This window comes from Vidua macroura, chromosome 1 (genome assembly GCF_024509145.1).
Source record: "Vidua macroura isolate BioBank_ID:100142 chromosome 1, ASM2450914v1, whole genome shotgun sequence".
In the NCBI taxonomy this organism is placed as follows: Eukaryota; Metazoa; Chordata; class Aves; order Passeriformes; family Viduidae; genus Vidua; species Vidua macroura.
The window spans coordinates 10,686,489-10,708,310 of record NC_071571.1 but is presented as its reverse complement, the minus strand read 5'-3'; the positions used below and the strand labels follow the sequence as shown (position 1 = coordinate 10,708,310).

The 21,822-nt window shown below is 38.5% G+C and overlaps 1 protein-coding gene across 4 annotated transcripts in view; it reads right to left on the bottom strand.

Annotated features, from left to right (window-relative positions):
• Positions 1-1,930: 1,930 nt before the first annotated feature.
• The window catches only part of WDR37 (WD repeat domain 37), a 43,663-nt gene continuing 23,771 nt past the window's right edge, over positions 1,931-21,822 (bottom strand). For all 4 annotated transcript variants that reach the window (XM_053987047.1, XM_053987041.1, XM_053987065.1 and 1 more), the window contains 6 exons: positions 20,719-20,795; positions 18,757-18,994; positions 18,102-18,243; positions 7,365-7,499; positions 6,577-6,691; positions 1,931-5,059 (listed from right to left, as the gene is read on the bottom strand). In XM_053987047.1, coding sequence (XP_053843022.1) covers positions 4,928-5,059; positions 6,577-6,691; positions 7,365-7,499; positions 18,102-18,243; positions 18,757-18,994; positions 20,719-20,795 — 839 coding nt within the window. In that variant the 3' untranslated portion in view covers positions 1,931-4,927. The remainder of the gene's footprint in view (positions 5,060-6,576; positions 6,692-7,364; positions 7,500-18,101; positions 18,244-18,756; positions 18,995-20,718; positions 20,796-21,822) is intronic.

Here is a 21,822-nt window from a genome sequence, read left to right as displayed (position 1 = left end):
ACCTTTGAAGATGGCACCACTCAATGACAGCATCCAACATTCTGACAGCCTTCTGGCAGAGACAGCTTTCACAAGCTTCATAAAACATGAGAGGCCAAAACAACATGTCCTGCAATTATCCACACTGGAAAACAACCTTAATTAATAATGATATCATCACTACGCCCTCTACCCTTCAAAGTGCTGCTGAAAAGTTTTGCCTTTCCTTTATGTCTCTCTCTTCTAATGCTTAATACTGTACTTCAAGTTTATATTACACCATCAACCTGATTTCAGTGGTGTTTGTTGTGTGGTGTGTCAGATTTTACTCTTTCTTATCATTAGGATTACTCACCTTTCTATATGCTCAAACATCACAGGGGACATACACTGCTCCACAAAATACTCAGGTTCAGTTTTGTGTCTGTACAATGCTGATCTCAGTGACACAGCAAACATTTAAATAAGGTTTAAAATAAATCTAACAAAATTGAGATTTCTGCCTTTATCCAAATTAAGCACGTTAAGGAGTAACATGCTTTTAAAAAATCATTTAAAAATCATTAAAAGTAAATCATTAAAAGTATTAGGTGCTAAACCATGCCAGAAACTCCCCAAACCTGTATGAGACATCCAAGCTGCTAATTCAGGAACTTGGGTTCAACACTGGAAACACTCAAACAGCCTCAACCCTGCACCTCTGAGAAACAGCCCCTTGTGGTAGTACTGAATATGCTCACTTGGAGGACATTGACAAGCAGCACATCTACAAAATCCCACACTGCTCCAGTATAACGCCTCTCCCAGTTAATGGTATGTTTTGACCAGGATTTATAGTCTGAATTAAACAGGATTTCCTCTGTAAGCTCCTGCAAATTACTTGTGTTCAGAAAACTCTGACCTGTGGGAATTAGAAAAGGTAACAACACTCCTTAAAAATAAAATATCACAAGGCTGAGTAATTTTTCAGTGACATACTCGAGTCTCAACAGAGCATTAAATAAAATTTCTATGCCGGCCTAAAGAGCAAACTGTGGTGCATGACAGAGTGGTTCTTCTGCAGCTCTTCAGGTTTAAACACAGACTCCTGAAACCACTAGTTGTACATGATATTTACTCAGGGTTTAAAATTATACTAGAAATACAAAGTTTAAGTCAGGTGGCAGTAAGGCCCGATTTGGAAGGCCTCAGCTAAAATCAGCTAAAGCCCAGGGTTTAGTCTCAACCCAGTCCTTATGTCAGTTGTGCTACCTTGGAACTCCAGTCTCTTATTTTTGGTCCATATGACCAGCAACTCTGATTAATCCCAAATGTGGCAATGAGGGATCCTAAAGCACATTGAAGGAGAGTAAGGTGCACTCAGGTACCAGCCAAGACTCTGCCTTGGCTTCTGAAACCCAAAGCTTTCTACAACACCAAGTGCCTTGGGTTTTACACCAACGCTACGCAGCTTTGGTTTGAACATGGGTGCAACAGGTAACCAACCTTTAACCTACAGAAAAACTGAGGATGGGTTCTTCTCACCAGAGTAGTTTTGCAATACTTTTGCTGTATTCTAAACATTAAAAAATTGTTTAGATTTCATTTTAAAATACCAGTTTGTAAAGTGGAGTGAAAAACCATGGAAACTTTTGCATAAGCTGCATAACAAGATGCAATTAGAATTTTTTTCCACACAGAATGGGAGACAACAGTACAAATGCAGTCCTGAACACCCTTTCAGTCTAGATACTTTACTGGCAGCATGACCATTAGTGCTACAGAAGACCTACTGTAATAAACAGACTTGACCTTCTGTTCCAAACTGTGCTCATCAATGCCTCAGAAACAAACTTTTTTAGTAGAAAAGAGTGGAAAGTGAAGAGGGAGATCCCTTGACTACAAAAAATTGAAATGTCAACATCAACAGTAACCTTAATGCAACACAGAAAAACAGCAAATTGCAAAAAAAAATTGTTGAAAGTTTTAATGCATTTTGAATTGTAATGAAGAAAAACATTTTACATCTAAAAACAAATTAGCAGAATAATAAAAAGTGGTTCCACATAACTTATAAATTCTTTTCTCCAAAAGGTAGTTTTCACAGATTTAGGCAACGAATAAGATGTTTCATTCCAGATCTTTCTGATTGTAAAGTATACACAAACTTTGTGAAAATTGATGTGCATTGCTTGAGAGAAAGACACAGAAGCTTGATTTTGCCCAGTGATGAGTTTTCTGTGAAATTCTGCACAATACTGAAACTGTAACTGCAACTCTGCTCCATTTAATGAAATGCTGGACATTATTCAGTGCTGAAAAATACACTCTTTAGAACATTTAGAGCCATGAAATGTTTTGCACATATTTAGTCAATGTAGTATATTCACGACCCCTGCTCATATGTTTAGTTTCAAGGGGAATGGCAGTTTGGCTTACCCTTCACTACAGTATAGAAAACTAAACTAAGTGATAGTTCAGTGTTCAGCTGATTTAAGTATTAGCCTGCTCATAAGAACGTGGCTCTAGCACCTTATTTGGTTGATTCTTTTCAAAATGAAACCACCTAATCACTCATTCCTGGTGCCAGAGGATGCTCCCTCTGGTGATATAAAAAGTTTGCAGCAATGATGATTAAACTGCATAGAGTCCAGTGGTTCTGTACAACATATGTATGAGAGAAGATTAGACACTTTAGTTTAGCAGGACCAAAACCAGTGACCCTCTCCTCTGCCTCAGGTAATAAAGGAGAGCCATTGTCCAGATCCTACATGCAGGCCATGCTGGAGAAACTGCTTGTACTGGCCAGACATTTTTTTCTTTTTTTAAAAACAGCATAAACCTTTGTAAAGTTCTCTCTGTTACCAACTAAAAGAAAGTGAGTCTTGTTTTCTTAAGGAATAAAACCTATAACCCAACATCAAACGGCTTTAACCCAGAGCAAAAAACCCAGGAGAAAAAAAAAGTGAAAATAAACATTGTCACCATCATTTAACTCTCACCACCAGAAGACTTAAAACTCTGCAGCTGCTTTCTGCAACCTCACTAGTTTTAGTATTTAAGATTACTTCAGCACAGTTGTCCATCTTGTATCTCAAGAAAAAATCCAAGCCCAACAACAGAAAAAAAAAAAACAAGGGATCAAACCACTCCGATGACATGTACTACAAAGACACTACATATATTCTCCATTAAGTATTTTGAGTTTCCTTAATGTTACAGTCCAAAACAATGTTTAGGACCCCCATTTTCCTTCAATTCCTCACTGATGCATTCATTATCCCATCCCACTGTATTCCCATGCCACACAAATGTTAGTTAACAGGAGAACCAGCTAACACATGTCAATGTCATTATAAACAGTGATGCAGAGGACATGAGCACAGCTGTAGTCGCACAGAATCATGATGATGAGATAAACATCTGCCAACCCACCATGAACCCCAAGATTCCCACTTTCAGAGTGCACCCTTCCTTACCTCCACACTTCATCTTATACTGTGATATGTCAGACAGTCAGGGGCAGCATCTCCCTTCAGCCAAAAAACAAATATCTGTCTGAAGCAGCCTTTCCATTCTTCCCAAGACACCAGCTGCCACCTGCATTTACTGATAGCAGCAGCTGCAGAGTAACACCCCACTGCCAGTGCAAAAACACCTAAACACAGTGAGGAGCAAAACCAGAGTAAAACCATTTGGGAGAAAGGGAGATCCATGCTAATTACCCCCTTTTTGGAACAGGACAGAGACTGCAGTGCTCCTGTCATGGCTGGGTGACACACAATGCTGACCTAGTGTATTGCCCCACTAGCTTTATGTGTTAACTACCTTAAGGATCACATGTAGTATGATTGTCTTTCCTCTCCCGTCAGAGATAGTACTTCAGCCAGAGACCAAAGGTGCTTTTTCCTAGGCTACAGAGAGATTCGATGCTTCTTGACCAACATTCATTTTTGAGGTAGTACTCATTTACTTTGTATTGCTGGCTCAAAATAAAAATATGGGAAGTGAACACAATTAAAAGTATGCTCACTGTAGGTACATAAACAAAATCATCAACCCCCAAATAAACTATTTCCTTTCTGGGCAGATCACCAAAAAGAATTAATCCTTCTTACAAAGGTTAGCTCACATTCACTGGTAAAGTCAAACTTTCATAAATGGTTTATAACAATAGCTATAAACTAAAGTGCTTCAGAATTTGCTTGACTAGATTTCAGTGATTAGAATCATAATATTCTGGATTTTTGCTAATATGAAATGTGATAAGGTTTCAAAATCACTTTATATAAGAAGGGCAGAATGAATCTTTTCCTTTTTTCAAAATAAAAAGTACAAAAAAGATTACAAATAAACCTGGCAGTCTATACTCACTACAAGTTGCCTGCATTTTCCTTCTCAAATCTACTATTTCTCTAGTAACTGGAGTAAAAATGGAGTTGAAGTTGCACTATGGCAGCACTAAAAAAAGTATTTAAATCAGATGCAAACAGGAAAATGTTTACAATCATACAACTAGTGAAATTCACACTTCATTTCAAAGTTTTAGCCCTGCAGATTCTTTGTAACCCAAGGCAGATATGTAGAGTCATGGAAAAATGTAACAGACTGTATACACTCTCTACAGTAATTACATAAGTTTCACATTTATGTCACAAATGTAATGCCCTACTGTGTAACTATTAAATGCTAAATAACTTATGAACATTTATGTGCTCTACGCAACAGTGAACATATTGACCAGTGGATGCCAAAATATAAAATTTCATACACAAGACAAACTAATTTTTAAAAAATCACATTTTTCTGTACAACCCATGCAAACTGTGCACAATGTGGTAACAAGAACAACACTTGCTCAAGTCTCCCATCATGGAAGAGCTTTTACAGCAACAGCAGACCAGTGTTCAGAAAAGTCTGCCCAGGTGTAGAAGTCCACGGCGACACAAACGCAGAAACTCTCAGCACTTCACTTCTCTTGTAGCAAAGCAGGGATGTTGATGTTCCAGCCGATGGCCTGACGGTCAAACCCACACGTGAAGAGGTTGCAGATGGGATGGTCCTCGCACCAGGCGGAGCAGCAAACCATCCTCCTGTGCCCCTGCCACCACGCGGGAGACAGCATCGTTACTGACATGGCTTTGGGAACTGCTGGGCCAACAGCTCACTGCAACTCAAAATGCAACCCTGCCCACCCTCAGCCTATTCTTTGCTAACAGCCCTTGAGAATCCTAAAGGTCATTGTTACCTGCATCTGCAAGGTAAAAGTCTTCATAATGAGGTGATTCCTCAGCACCAGCACTGCATCCGTAAGGACAGATGTATACAAAAAGGTGCATCAAAATTTTTGAGTTTTCCAATGTCTGTTTGCTATCTAGTTAGATTTTCTTTACAAAAGCAAACCAAATTCTGATTTTAGCATTTTTATTTATAAAAGCAGTCTTAAAATAAGGGACTACTTGCTGGCAACTACTTTGTAACAAGCCTGCAAGACTAAGTGTCCATATTGTTCATAATTTAGGAGGCATAATACTGCACCAGGAAGAATGCCATACTGATGAAAATAGTTCAATAGCAACAAAAATGTCCAAAATAGGGTTCTGACCAGCATTCAGGTTAAAAAAAAACTAAAGTCATGATTTCAGTAGTATCAGTCTGAATGGAACTACTAAGGAAAAAAAGAAGACGTGCACACACACAAAGAACCACCTCAAGACTACAATAAATTAAAAAACCCGCCTAAATTAGAAAAAAATCTAAAAGAGATTAAGTAAGTCTTAGACCTCCTTCCTAAATTCTGTCAAGAACTGCTGAATCAACCCCAAAAAAGGCCTATTTATGTGACATAATCCAATTAATTTCACTTAGGCTGATTTACTCCATTAGTGATGCTTGCCATGCCAAATAGTGCCATAAATGCACAAAACCTAATGGCTGCAGCAAGGATGATTTATAACAGGGTAGGATGCATCTAGAATGTATGTGAATAAGCATAGAAGAAAAAAATTAAAATTTATCACCAAATCATGCAAGGTGAGCTCACAAAGCTGACCCTCACTTTTTCCTTCTATGTTTCTATGTCACAGTATCACAGAACAGTTTGGGTTGGAAGAGACCTTAAAGATCATGTGGTTCCAACCTTCCTGCCATGGGCAGGGACACTTTCCAGTATACCTGGTCACTCAGAGCCCCATCCAGCTTGGAATATATAAACCAGCTAGACACTGTGTAATTAAAAAAAAAAAAAAATCACCATGAGAAAATCACCATTAAACCTCATAGTGAGCCATTTTTCTGACACAATTCACATCGAGACATTAAAACCCATCAGAAGTGCTCTTACACACTTTTTCCATTCCATAGAGAAGGCAGATATGTGTTTCACTTTAGTAAGGGGAAACATCATGATGAAATTCACTTGAAACACCATTTCCAACTCCAATAAAAACGTTTCAAACGTTTCACATTGGCACGTTGGTTATTTTTAATAACTAACAGCATGTTTATTCAGACCAGCGCCGTTCAGCATTTGCTCAGCTTTAAGCTAGAGAGACCAAATGCCACTTTAACCTTGCCTGAGAAAGGACAGACACACTGAAGGTGCAGCTCTGCAGGTACCTGTCTGTTGCTGCGAGGCAGCCGCGCCAGCCGCACGCCGGACATGTCGAAGAGCCGAACCTGCCGGTTGTCATGGGGAAGGGCGATGATCCTCTGGCCAACGCACACGCTAATCCTGCAGAGAAGGGACAAAAGGAGCCCGGGTAGGAAACAACGAGCCTGGCAAATAGAAACTGACAGCACAAATTTAAGCTCACAGGAAGGGATGCAGCTGAATTTTTCCTGGCTAGAATTCACAAATGGAAAGAGAAAAAAAATATTGAACCATTAAGGTATTTTCTATTGTACTAGATTCTCAAATAGCCTTAACATCTGCATGTTCTTACAGAAAATTGCTTAAAAGCAATGTACTTACTAAAAATTAATGTTGATCACACCTGCACTTTATAAAACCATTTCAGACCTTTTTCAAATTCTTATAAATCTCAAGTTTAATTTCAGAGACAAAAAACAAATGTATATTCAGTGAATTAATAGAATAGACTATTTCAGTTGAAAGGTACCTGCAACAATCATCCAGTCCAACCACCTGACCAATTCAGGCCTGACCAAAGCTTAAAGCATGTTATTAAGGGTCTAGTCCAAATACTTCTTAAGTACTGGAAGGTTTGGTGTATCAACCACCCTCTAGGAAAACCTGTTCCAGGATTTGACCACCCTCTCAGGAAAAAAATGTCCAGTCTAAACCTCTGTGGCACTTCTTTAAACCATTCCCACATGTGAAAGAAATTAAGAATTAATTAAGAAAGCACGAATTAAGCAAAGCAGTAACTCAGAGGTCTGCTTACCTGTTGACTGCAGAATCTGTGCGGATCGTTGCAATAGGAGACCTCATGTTTTTCAAATCCCAGACTTTTACTGTACGATCATCACTACCAGAAACAACATTGTCTCCCACAGTGAAAACTGCAGATGTCACAGTGCTAAACAACCAGGAGTAAAGACAAAGATGTCAAACTCTAAACTTCTTTATTAAACTAGCATCTGATTTAAAGTTTTACTTCCTGCTCCCGTGCTTCCCTTAGCACATGTAGCTTGCCTTTTTTTTTTAAGCAGAGTAATATGAAATTTTAAAATTCCAAGCAGTTATTTTTGAATTAAAAAATATTCTTACAAGAAGCTATGACACTAAAGGCGAACAGGGCTTGAGTGGCCCAAGTGCTAAGAGAAGCAGCCCAACAGTAGAGACTCACTCTGGACACATCTTTCATATTCCGCTGATTCTGACACGAGCTAAACAGGCCCAGTCTTGAAACCTGAGTTCACTTTTGAAGTTCTGCGCTAATGTCCAGCAGGTTTACAACACAACCCCAACTGAATTAGTAGCATAGAGTACAAATCTTCTTCTTAAGGGATTTGAGATCAGTAACCAAGCTCTTCTTTCCATCCAAAGATTTCTGTAGAACTATCCCAGACATTTTCATTCACTGCACAGATACTGAGGAGGTCCCAAACACCTGAGATGTAGCTAAAGCTGTTCTGTACACACACGTGAACATGCTGTAATCCACAGAGTCTCCAGTGGTAGCTCCACTACCAATAGCTACAGCAATTAACAATCTCTAATTATGATTTCTAGTCCTGTTGTACAAGCAGCTGAAGTCTGAGAGTCAGATTAAAAGATGACAAGTAGTAGTAAGAAGCACAAGCATACAGTTCTTCAAATTTTACCTAGTATGCCTAGAAATGCACAAGGGCAGTCAGAGAAAGACTCATGGGAATATTTTTCGCAATTGAAAGTGCAACATACTACTTCCAGAAGCTATTTTATAAAGAATTTTATTTTAGAATTTTATTATCTTTGTACTTTACAGCTTCAGATAACAGTATATCATCAATACAGTGGGTTCAAACAAACAATTTCTATGATGATTTTATGATTATTTTTAAATATTTTACCTTTATTTCATATTAACCAAATAAAAGCTTTTGTAGTACAATTTTCATTGTAATTGTGTGAATTCCCAACTCAAAGCCAGTTATTTTTCTGCCCATATAATGCACTAACAAAGCATTTTTAGGGAAGGCTTCTCAATTCTGTTTTTACAGATTTGATTTAATGACCTATCTTGTAACTTGGGTCATGCACATCAATTTCTTAGAACTTAGTAATTTTAATTTAAGTTGTCAGTTGTTACTGTCACTTTAGTTGTTCTGTAGAAATTTGAATTCATGTCCTATCCAAGCTGCTGATTAAGATTAGCACAAGCCAGGTCACAATGGACCAGTTTATGCAAGCCTCTTAATTTAAATTGACACCAAATTAAGTTTTAATTAGGATGAAGGCCCACTTATTCATGATACCAAGTTTCCTAACACATTATTCGAGTGCAGCTAAGCCACCAGGGAGATGATTACAGAAAGAACCAAGAGGTCTTCGACTAATCTTCTGGACTTTATGAACAAAAAGTCAAAAAGTTAAAACATACATGAGGGTCACAACTGCTGACTCTTTCATCAGGCACCTTTTTATTTGGGAAGCAAACTCACTCATGCAGTCAAGCTGCTGCACAATATAGCTGACATGTTCTGACCACCAAACTTGTCTCCTATCAGCCCAAATTCCTTTAAATTTACCAACATCTGCACTTCTCACTAGTTCTTTACACAAAGAAGCTCAGAAACAATTTCAGACTTTTACTAATCTCTATACTGCTGCAATACATTTGAAGCAAAGTTTATAAGTTTAGAATTCTCTATTCAATCTCCATAATTTCCACACACATTGGGAGACTTCCTAGCACACAGCAGCATAAAGAATTCAAGTCATAGAAAATCTCCAGGTGAATGAATACACTGCGCTTTAGTATTCTGCTGCCAACGAACAAATCTGATCATGTTTCCCCATCATACATTTTATTCCAATTACAGCTGGAATACATTGTGAAACTGTCTTAAAATAACCCTCCACTTTTGGGTGCTTTTTTTTCAAAACTTTAAAGAGCTTTCCAGCTTCTTTGATCTCATATTGGTTTTGCTTTATCATTTATCACTTTCAAACATGGTTAAGTTTCTTTGACCACATAAGGCTCTCTAATCCTTAGATTTATCATTTTTAAATGAAAACATTCAAAACTATTGCCAGGAAAACAGAATGCCAGCCCCAGGTTAGCTCAATCCTTCCTGCTCCTCCAAAGACTCTCAAAAGATAACAAAATCCTTTCCAGCTAAACTTACTCTTTCAGCTTAACTGTTCAGATATTACTGGGTACACCAAGCAAAAGTTTGTAAAATAAAAATGCAATTAAATTCTTCTGTAGCTCTCTGGAAATAGGGCAAGTGATAGAAAGGCAAAGGGAAAGCTGCTGGTCTGTTTTTAGTGACAACTTTAAAGGTGCTTGGTGGTCTTAGCTCTCCATTCACCCTCACTCAGCTCGGGCCTGCAAGGCCCTGCAGGCTGGGATGTGCACTATCTGCAAGCACATGGGACTATGAAAGCAATATTTTACATAAGGAGCTTTGAATTTAATGGCTAAATATAAAAACACTTCTTACTGAACCCAGTGTTTATGACCAAGAATTTTGGTCCCAGTTCCAAAGCAAACAGTATATGGATGTCTGAATAACACTCCCTGTGCTTTTACAAAAATGAAGCATGACTCTTCTGAAGGAAACACTCAATTCAATTCTCAAAGACATCTCATTTTCAAAAAATCACATGCAGCTAAATTCAAAAACATGCTCAACACTACTGACTTAAAACATGAGCAAGTGTTGCACTCACAGATCTTATGCAGTACAAATTACATTCTGTCTCCTCGGATACTCCAACTGGGGCATCTTTTAATAAGACAAATGCATCTCAGCATTTTTTTTTCCTAGTTTTGTGTTTATTTGTTTTTTTAAATTAAAACAAAATAGTAAGAAGAAGAAAGGCCACTTCCTACTTATAAACTAAAGCAGGATTTCAGCCCAACTAAAAGGGGAATGGTGAGAAGAAAGAAAGGGCCTCAAAGTCTGCTGGAAGAAAGAAGTTAACAGAAGAGCCAATAAACAAATAGCCTTTCAAAAGTATTGCCTCCATAACCCCATCCATATCACAAAAATTAAAAGCCTTTTCCCTCTATTTTCATGTGTCTAGATTTAATTTTTGTTTGTATTAGCCTTCAGTTTGTTCTAACTCAGATAAAACTCTGGTTAACATCCCCTTGGCTAAATTAATAAAAAGTGTCAACAAAAGATCATCAGCCCCCATGTTAATTGAATGCTAGAAGACATTAGATTTTTAATAACTCAAAAAGATGACAAGTATTGTAGGACATTAAAGAAAAAAAAGAAAGAAACAAGCAAAGAGGAAACAGTCTTATGACACTTCAAACTGTGGGTCCCACAGGGAGTTTGGTGTGCTACAACTATTCTCCAAAAAAGCTTCAGCCTCCGCCAAACCCCAGCAAAACTCATTTATCTTGTCATAGGGAGCAGCCGAGCGTGTACTTCCAGCTGACAGCGTGGCACTTCCTCACCACACACCACTGCCTGGCCTCCAACATCCTGCTCCCTGCGTGGGTCTCAATCACCAGAAATGCTGTGGTGCTCGCACTCCTCATTAGGCCGAACAGCTGTCTCCCCAGTCACACTGAGACACAAAACTGCTTTGCATAACAATCTGCTGAAATTTCACACATAGGGGAAGGGGGGAAAGAAAAAATGTTGAAAATGTTGGACCGTGAAATGCTGATGCAAAACTCTCACTGGCAATGCACCAAAATAGAAGTTAACACTGCTCTTTCCATTTTGATTTGCAACCTAAACTGGGATTTACCATCGAACTGGGAGACAACAAATTTTCAAGGCCTTCAACAGGCAGCTACATGCATAAATCAGTGTGTGGGATGAAAATGGACTAAACCAGAGCTTCCAGATTAATTTATTCAAGGTAACTTGAATACATACGATTACCTACAGTTGTATGCAAGCAGCAGAATTTGAGGGCTCAAATATGCCTCTCAGTTTAAGTAGTAAAACTGAGAAACAAAACCTAAAGGAAGTTCAATTTAGTAACACATTTTCTGCATGCGTTTCCTTTGTTTTAGGGGAATAAAGCATATCCCCACCTCAGGAAGTCTGCAGCCTGAGGGGAAGCCAGGAACTGTGTCTAAAACCTCCAGATGCGGACAACCCCATTGCCCATCTCAACAGGAGATGGCACTGGCCACAGAAGGCCCAGGTAAGGAACCCACCAGAACTCCACATTTGAGTGCATTCAGGTTTCAGAAATGCTAAAAGCACTTCATTCCAGCAAGAGCTACTCACTTCATTCCACGTAATTCCCAAAGTCTATCTGTGGATTTATCTCCAAATATCAGCAGAGTTTTTTTCTGCAACTTAAGAAACAGTAAGAACAAACCATGAAGGAATTACAGAAGCATAGAATCATTTAGGTTGGAAAAGACCTCTGAGGTCATCGAGTCCACCCTGCAATCAAACACCACCATGTCGACCAGACCATGGCACTGAGTGCCACCTCCAGTCTGCCCTTAAACACCTCCAGGGACAGTGACTCCACCACCTGCCTGGACAGCCCATTCCAATGTCTAATCACCCTTTCTGTGAAGAAATTCCTCCTAATGCACAACCTAAACCTCCCTTAGCAGCTTGAGACCATTTCCTCTTGTCCTGACTGCCTGGGAAAAGAGACTGACCTGGATACAACCTCCTTTCAGGGAGCTGTAGAGAGTGGCACTTTGATAACTCTATGCCAGTATCAGTTTGGCAGAATGTTAGAAGAGAAAACTGGGAATTCAAGCTGTGCCAGAGAGCAAGAAGTGGTCAACTTGGATGGGCTCAAGGCATGTAAAACATGCAGGCCCTAGTCTGTCCTGAAACAGATCTATGAAGAAACACTCAGCAAGGGAAGTGAGGCACATTCAAAGCCTGGATCCCTGAGCTATCAATTATTAAGGCTGCTAACAAGTCTGAGAAAACCACTGAATTCTTATCATGCTCTGCTACATCTATGTAGTAAATGTAAACCAAAAGGTTTTGTAAAAATGTCCGGAAGCACTAGAAGCATTTCAAAAAAACTAACCCAAGAGCTTTGAGCCCAGGCCATAATCCTCATTTAAAGAATATTCAAAATGCAAATGCAGGATCAGAACAGTGTGTGAAATGCAAGTTTGGAGCCTTTTTTCAATTAAATGCAAGAGGAAAATGTCCCTCAGCAGACAAAATAAGGTAGGAATATTAATAGCAATATCAGAACCATCTAGTTAATCAGTGAGGCTTGGGAAGAAAACTCAATGTTTCATCACAAAAATTTTGCATTACTTACAGAAGCTAGATTGAGATATCCACACATGGGGAATGCCTAAGGCATTCTCTGATGAGAAACAACAGAAAAAATGGTAGACAAAGCATCACTAAAGTCATTAATAACTGAAGCAAGAACAGGACTATCTTGAAAAGAACAGATGTGTTAGACTGATCAAACACCACTGACAGCATCCAACTGGTTACATTTTGTTTGGCACAAAAGGTTTTAACTAAAAGCCCAAGCACAGATTTAGTCAAAGGTGCAAAGCCTGCATTTTTAGGAGTACATCTACACACGCTTTAACCTGACCAAGAAAGTGTGGTTGAATAAGAATATGTAGCAGTGACCTTGCAACACTGGGCACATGTAGAATAAGACTGCTTCCAACAGGGATGTCTAATGACATCGCTGCCTGGAGAAGAGGCACTTCTCCCCCTGCCATGACTTGCTCTTTCAAGAACAATATATTCAAAACAGACACAAATAAGATATGAGAATTAAATCTTGCAGACCCAAGAATCTGAGAAAGCCAGATGACCTTGGCAAACCCAAGTGTCCACAAAAACTGAAGCAATTACTAGTCTCTTGAAACAGAATGCCAATTTGACATTAACTCTCAATTCACTAAATGTCAGAATTAAGCCCAGCATCCTAATCAGCAGCTGCTTAGTAATTTTTGTATTTTTTAATGGAGAGTCTTCAGCAAGCATAGGAGTTGGAAAATATAAAGTTGAAACAAGACATATTTGCAATTCTCTAATTTCGAAGTTCTCCGGATGAAGCAAAACTCACCATTCAGCTGGCACATTCAGAGACATACAGGCAGCAAATGAACAGGAACTTTCCCTTCTGGTCTCTTAGAGCCAAACAAATAGAGTGAAAGGAGATGGAATATGCTGCAGTCCAAAAGGGCTATAAGCTCTTTGTAAGAAATAACATTAAGATCCATGATCAGCAATTTTTTTCCTGAGTTTGCCCAGAAACTAACACACATACAGATTCCACAGCTAACACACATTCATGCTTGATGCACTGGCCCAATTTAGCCACAAGGATCAGTAAGTTTGAAAAGTAGTAAACAAACTTCATATTTTTGGGGGGCTAGGACAAAGGTACCCACTCCAATTTATGGGGGTTTTTAAAGCCAAAAATGCATTCAATTGCCATGGCAAAGTAGTGCATAACTCCTGAAAAACCAAAAAGCATTAACAAAGGATATTCACTTAAGGATAGCAACCCAAAGCTGCTTCTGAAGATATCACTTTATTCTTTGAAGGATGCTATTTGCAAGTACAGACTTGGAAGCCCTGCATATTTTTTTCCAAGCATTTCAAGAACAATGTCCGCAACCACTGTGTACCTCTGACAATCATTAAAGGAAACAAAACCCTTTATTATTTACCAAGTAATTTTTCAGCTGCATATAAGTATCAATATACTTCAAATGTATAGCAAAAGCTGTAGTTTAAACACTGTATATGAATCCACTAGCTAACAAACAGTCTGTTGCCCACAGGGGATTAATTTATTTCCTGTGTTACTAAACTGTCAGAACAAAAGTATAAAATCTGTAAAGTACTGGCTAGGCCTGTATAGACTAAGATTTTTTTTTTAAGCTACAAATGGTAAACATTTCCAGCACTAACATTTTAGAAGGCTCCACACATCAAGACACACCCCAGCACATACAGAGTGCTTAAAGGGACAGAAAAACTCATCAAGCAGATAGTCAAGAGCATGTCAATACCAGAGTCACTCAACCAGGCCACCATGCTGGGAAAAGCAAGGCCTTCACAGCTGGGACTAGATGGGCAGTGCAGATGTCAGCAAAGAAAAGCACAAGTGAAGTGGAATGAAAACTGCCATGTAGATGCCAGAACCATTTTGCTCCACAGAACAAAACCTTAGTTCAGTTTGAAGAGCCCTAATCAATAACCTCTAAATTGAATAATTTCTCAATAGGAGAACAGCTGTTATTATCAATCATGTATTTCAAAGCAGTATCTGCTGGAAAAAAGATATTGGAATATCAGTCACCAGTATGATTTTTGGAAGCTTTAACTCAGGAGATCAATTTAGTTAAAGGCCACAAGTTAGTGCCTGGATTATAACATAAATGTAATCTTTTCCCAGGCCTCTGTTAAACTCTTCATATGGGGATGTGACTGGGGATTCACAGCACTAGCAAGACAAATTCCTATTGGTGCACATACAGAACCAGACAATAAGAAATACTTATATTTAAGCAAACATCAGTCTTATTTCCACACACAGATTAACTAGGGGCATGGCAGATCCAAAGCAGTAAGTGACAAGATACTTTTACTAGAATGTGAGCATGGCACAGGCAAAGAAGTCATTTATTGAACTGAAACAGTCATATTCATACACACATACATGTATATGAAAAATGTAAACAAGCAATGTTTACAGAACTGGAAACTTCCGTGGTAAGATACAACTTTGAAAAAGACCCCAGCTGAATGCAGGCTTGAAGGGCAAAAGTACTATCAATGTACTAGACTTAGTCTATAAATGTCAAAAAATACTTAGAAACAAACTTTGAATCAAATTAGGTAAATTGTAAATAAGAACAGAAAATACAAGAAGAAAATACAGGAAATTTCCATAATTAACATAAGAAATAAAGATCTTGAAGATGAAAAAACCATAAGATGAATCTGAGGCTAGACAGACTAGAGAGGCACAAAAAGGAAGTTAAACAAGCAACTTATAGAATTTGCCAAGAGGTAAGTTGAAATCTTTTCCATTGGAACAACCTAACATACAGTTGGCAATTCAAAAATTACCTCTTAATTCAAAACAGTTATCAATGCAAGCAGATCAAAACAGGATGATCACAACAATTTCTTCTGGCCTTACTGGAAGAGAATTTATTTTCTTAAACTGTCTTAGTAGTAGATGATAAGAAACATTCTGCTTTTAATAAAGCTATGTTCAGGACACTAAAATGAAAGGTGATTTCTCAGTCCACTTAAGATACAAATAATCTCTCACAGATGATGACACACCATCACTTTGACATACAGGACAATGCACTGCAACTCTTCATTCTTTGACATCAATTAACTCGATACAAGCTTTATATACTCTGCCTGTAACAGGATTCTTTAGTCTCTCAACACATCAGCCTCACTTTTAGTTTCTACACGAGTACCGCTTCAGAGGCGCTCATTAAGGCTAATTAAAGGCGGCTCAGAGCGCACCGCTGCCTCGGGCGGGCGGGCGGGCGCTCGCCGCGGCGCGGTGCTGCCACCTGCTGGTGAGCGGCTGCGGCGCGCACCCCGCGCCGGGAGGAAGGGACGGATGGTTGGAATGAGATTTTGGGTGTACGACACAATAAACACGGAATGCTGGTCTCATGATTGAGATGTTTGGCATCTAATTATACTGGCATAGCGCATTAGGAGTTGATCTGGTGAAAAAAATAGCTGCTCTGTGAGCGCCAGGCTCATCAGGTACTATTCAGCCAGAGGGTGTTAAAACTTACGGTTGAGGACTTTAAATCACCAGTGTTAACAAGTGTAACATCCAATTTACAGAACTGATGCCAAGGGCCTATCAAAATATTAAATACTTGGCAAATTATTCAAACAGACATTCAGAAAAGCCAAAAAAAAAAAAAAAAAAAAAAAAACTGTTTCTTCTATGGTGCTTAATGTGAAGAGATTGTTGCAGTGTTGATTAGAGGGTGATTTAAAAATATTTTGCTGGTAGGCAGCAGAATGAAAGAACAAAAATAAAATTCCTTAAAGTATGTCTCAACTGCAAAAATATCAACCCCTCCATGTCTGCTCTGTCTGCATTCAGTGAAACACCTTCTGGAACAGAATTACACCTTCCATAAATGAGACCTCAGCAACCCTGGCCACTGAAAAGTAAAATCAGTTTTGAGACCATCAAATTTCTGGTGTATTTGGTGAAAAAGCCTATGTCAATACTAAAAACTCATACATTCAAAGTACAAAACAGAGACAGTTGATACAGCAGAAGAAATATGAAGACAATTAAAAGCTAGAGTAAGAGTGACTGAAGAGGTTGCACAAGGTCTATTCCATTCCCAAAACATAAAATCTGCTAGTTTATAGGTCTCATCAATAGAAACCAAAACACCAGCTAACACAGTATGCACCATGGGGGAAAATGTAAGCACCAATGGATACAAACCCTTACAACTTTATAAAACATTCTAGGAAAAGTGACAGAAGAATACAAAAGTGATGAGATTAAACAATTCTAGGATGTAGGCCACAAAATCAAGCTTACTGCTCTATCAGGAGAAGATGGCCACATATACAGGATGATTGTGAAGCACCAAGTAATTTATCAAGCTCAGGAGTCCAGGGCAGAGGGGGTTAAAGAGGTTTTTGGTTATACGTAGGCTAGTCAATTGCTGAGAAAATTAAAAAGAGGCTACTGAAACCCAATTATAATGTAAATTAACAAAAACCAGAAATGTGAATAAACACCTGGGGTTTCTATTTTGAACTAGGATTAACAATCATCTTTTATTCTCTAGAAGGGGGTGAAATTTTTTCTGAAACAGAAAAGCTTACACATTCACAAGTCAAGAAAAGATTGGCTTCCTTGGGTAAAGTATTTCCAAGTTACACCTGCATTTTCCATGTATCAGAGCTCCAAAAACCAGAAAATTAAGTAAACACCAGAACACAGATTCTCAGGACTACATTTGTCCATGTTCAACAGTAGTCAGTATAACAACATTAAGCCTAAATTGGTAACTAAAAATGTTACATCAGAATCACTGTTTTGACAGAACATGGCAATAGGTGCCTGTGCTTTTAGTTCTTATTTTATGTAAAAATTAGAAGCTTTTAAAAGTAAGAATTAATCCTTTTTTATCCACGGGTTTCAAAGGAGTAACCTTTACTTCACAGTGAGTATCAAGACAAGCAGAGGCAATCTGCCTGATCCACTGCATTACAGCAATAACCCCGAACTGCAAGCATAACCAATGCCAAAAAGAACCTCATACCTTAAATTACCTTTAATTGTAACATTTTTTATCAAGACTTACCATATGAGCAATAGCACACCAAGAGCCCTGGCTGCTGTTTTGGAAATTAAGTACTGCTGTGCTACACTTGAAGGAGGACAATTGGGGGTTTTTGTGAAAATCAGTCTCACAAAACAGGAATTAACTCAGTACCTCAAAAGCACACAGGAATAGCTCTGGGCAGATTTGCAACTTTTCAAACTTGAGAAAACCTGTGAAGGAGCTGTCACTTACTCTGTGTGGCCCTGAAAGACATTCACAGAATGGATAGAAGGATCTCTGAAATCCCACAGACGGAAGGTGGTGTCGCGTGACGATGTCACCACGAGACGCTGGGTGGGATGTGTACAACAATGTGTGAGCTCCTGGTCGTGCCCTACAATCACACACGAGAACATGTAAGGTAATGAAAATGAGACTTTTCATTTCCACATACACTTGGAATGACATGCTGATGATTTTTTCTCTTCTTCCCAAACAGAAAGGAGTAGCGATCATTCTGAACTTTAAGCCTGTTACTGCTGTAAAAGTTTGGGAATGTATTTGAAGGCAAAAACCATGCTACTTATTTCACATTCAGTAGTGTAGGTTATTGCTGCTTAACACACCATGAACACAGCAAAAGCCTTTTGCAAGAACTAAAATTTGGGTATATTCAATTTAAACAACTATTTTTTCATAAGTTAAATAATAAGCTCAAAAGAAGACAAATTCATGCTCAGGGGATTTACAAGACTGCAATTTTAAAATATGAGCAGCAGATGGTACACACTCACATCCTGCTCCAGAGAAACAACTTTCTTTCCTCAATGGTTTAGTATCTACAAATAATCCCTCATATAAAAACAAACCTCCAATTTCTTTTTTTTTTTTGCGAGTGAACAAATACCTGTAAGAGAATGGACAAGTTCAGAAGTCTCTACATCATACAGATTTGCTGTCCTGTCCCACGATGCTGTCACAGCTTGCTTCCCCCCAACAAGCCAGTCAGCTGCTATCACCACTCCTTGGTGGCTTTTCAGTGAAGTTAATGGGGCTCTGACAGTGGGGCAATCACTGGAACCATCTCCATCTCCATCAGGTTCATCTTTATCTGAGATTTCAACTTCATCTTCTCCAGACACTTGCTGTAAAATGCAAGGGAAAAAACAAGATGCAGAATAAAAGGGAAGGAGTGTCTCTAAGTTACATTTTGCAGTGTAAATGCTTCCCAAACCCCTTAATGTGAATGTGGGTAAATTAATTCTGCTGCACACATCCTATTCCAGTACTCACTATCAAAAATTTAGTTGAAGGAATATAACCAGTAAGTTAAATGCAGTTTTAATAACTCCTTTTAACAACTTGCTGATGTGCAGCTCAGGGAACTGGAGTTGTTCAGCCTGGAGAAAAGGAGGCTCAGGGGAGACCTCACTGCTCTCTACAACTCCCTGAAAGGACAGTGCAGCCAGGCGGGTGTCAGTCTCTTCTCCCAGGGAACAAGTGATAGAACAAGAGGAAGTGTCCTCAAGTGGCACCAGGGCATGTTTAGACTGGATATTAGGAAAAATTTCTTCACCAAAAAGGTTATCAAGCCAGAGAAGTGGTGAAATCAACATCCCTGAAGGTATTTAAAAGACGTGCAGATGTCACCCATAAGGACATAGTTTAGTGGAGGGCTGTGACAGTGATGGATTAACAGCTGGACTTGATGCTCTTAAGAGATTTTTTTCCAATCTAAATAATTCTATGTTTCTACTTCATTTTAAAATGTCCTCCAAATGCTTTAGCTCTGAGTATCAGTCCCCTTTACTATCTGGCAAGTGCATTACCCTAGAGTTTCATGGCAGCACATTATCAAGGGACTTTTCTCCTTTCATTTTTTAAAGGTAGGAAGCATCTGTGAGGACAATAACTATGTTAATATTTGGGAAGACAATAATTTACAGACATATTTTTATCCACTAAAAATCAAATCACTACAGCAGTATTTGTCTGTTGGTCAATACACAGTGATCATGCAGTGCTGATGTAAACAGGACACAAATTCTTTTGCTCATCATTAAACATCATTCTCTGAACTCCTTTTACACTTAAACAAGACAAAAACATCTTTCTTTTATGTTACCTGGGGTGGAAAAGATAATATTTGTATTTTCTTTCAAAATGGAAATGAAAAATCAAATAAACGGAATCAAACATTTTCCATTCAGAAATCTATCTCATATTAAATTGTCAACTCTTGCCACTACTTAGCCTACTGAGAAGCTCCTGCTATAAATTATGTTTTCTTCACAATTTAGTAAGGGTGCTTTTAAGTAAAATAAGCATTTGACAGGTTTATACTTTAAAGTAAATACTGACTAAATAAAGGCCTGGGGACAACAAAATCAGACAGTGTGATGTATGCTGGCAAGGGTTGATTAGAAATCAATGAAGACTCAAATAAATGCCAAAATTACAAGTCTTTGACATCAGTTTTCAATCCACAGCAACTATAGCTAATACAGGTGCCTCAGTAAGTTACACTACAAAAATTTAACCAATTTAAAAAGAACTTCATTATTACAAAAAAGAAGTTATTTGACTGTTCATTTATACACTTAGTACCTTGAACAAAAAGTCAATTCATCTACTTGAAGCTGTAAATTCTATTCTGCACCAAATGGTTTTGAAAACATGAAGGGAGTCTATTTTCAAAGAAAAGCTGAAATGCAGATGATAAACTAAAAATTTTAAATCACAATTTGTCAGTCCTGAAATCATGTAATTTTTAAATTATATGTAAATTTAACATTCAGTCTTATCATAAAAGTTGTATCTGATGAAATTGCTGTGCAATTAGTTTGGTTGCAGCAAGCTGATTGCTTACATTGCAGTCTGCAGTTGGCTGAGGTGTAGGCAACTGTACTATGTATCTCCAGATGTGAGCTGTCTGGTCTCCAGATGCTGCACAGGGGAAGAGAAGCAAAAAAAAGAAAAAAAACGAGATAGAGAGAATAAGTAAGAGTATTTTCATGGGAAATAAAAACAGGCTTTAATATTACATTTAGCAATACTAAGTTGCATCTTTTCCTAATAGACACCGTTATGAACTTTATGGTAAACAAGTCTCAACATCTCAAACATAACTCATTATGCAAGATATAAGCAGCTACCAAATTAATCATTCCTACAGTGAAACATGCACTTGAATACTACACATCAGAACATGAGTCTCAACACTGCTCAATATGTAGCATTTGAATAAGGCACTTAATACAATACCAGATATTCATTTACTGTTTCTCAAAATACTGGGGTTCTTTATTCAATGACTTCTTCCATTAAATGTTTTTAATGAGAAACCCAAAATAGCAAGTGTGAAGCTATTCCTCTTCTGCTTTAAGCAACTCGGCTTAACTAGTGGCAGTTTACAGCTCAGAAAGCACCATGTGATTTTAACTCCATCTGTTTAAAATAGACTTATTCATTATTAACTAAGTACAAACTCAAGATTGTCCTTGCTATGGTAAGAACAAACATGTTCTAATCCTGCAGGATTAGAACTGCTCTCCAGCCCAACTTATACTTGTGCTCAACATTACTCTGTTTTAGCTGCAGCATCCAGCATTGGAACTTGTTAAATTTCATCCCATTAATCATCACCCAGTGCTCTCACTTATCTGGATCCTTCAGAAAGGCCTCCTGTCCCTCACAAGAATCAGCAGCACCTCCCAGTTTGATATCACCAACTTGCTAATGATGCATTCAACTCCTGCATCCAGGTCACTGATAAATCTATTGGACAGAGCCGGCCTTAGAATTGATTCCTGAAGAACACCACTGGTGAGCCTCTGCAGGCAGACACAGCCCTATTTACTACAACCCTTTGAGCTCTGCCCTTCAGCCAGCTGCCCACACAGCACACCGTGAACCAGCTCATCCCACAGCTGGACAACTTGTCCAGAACAACACTGTGAAGGACAGTATCAAA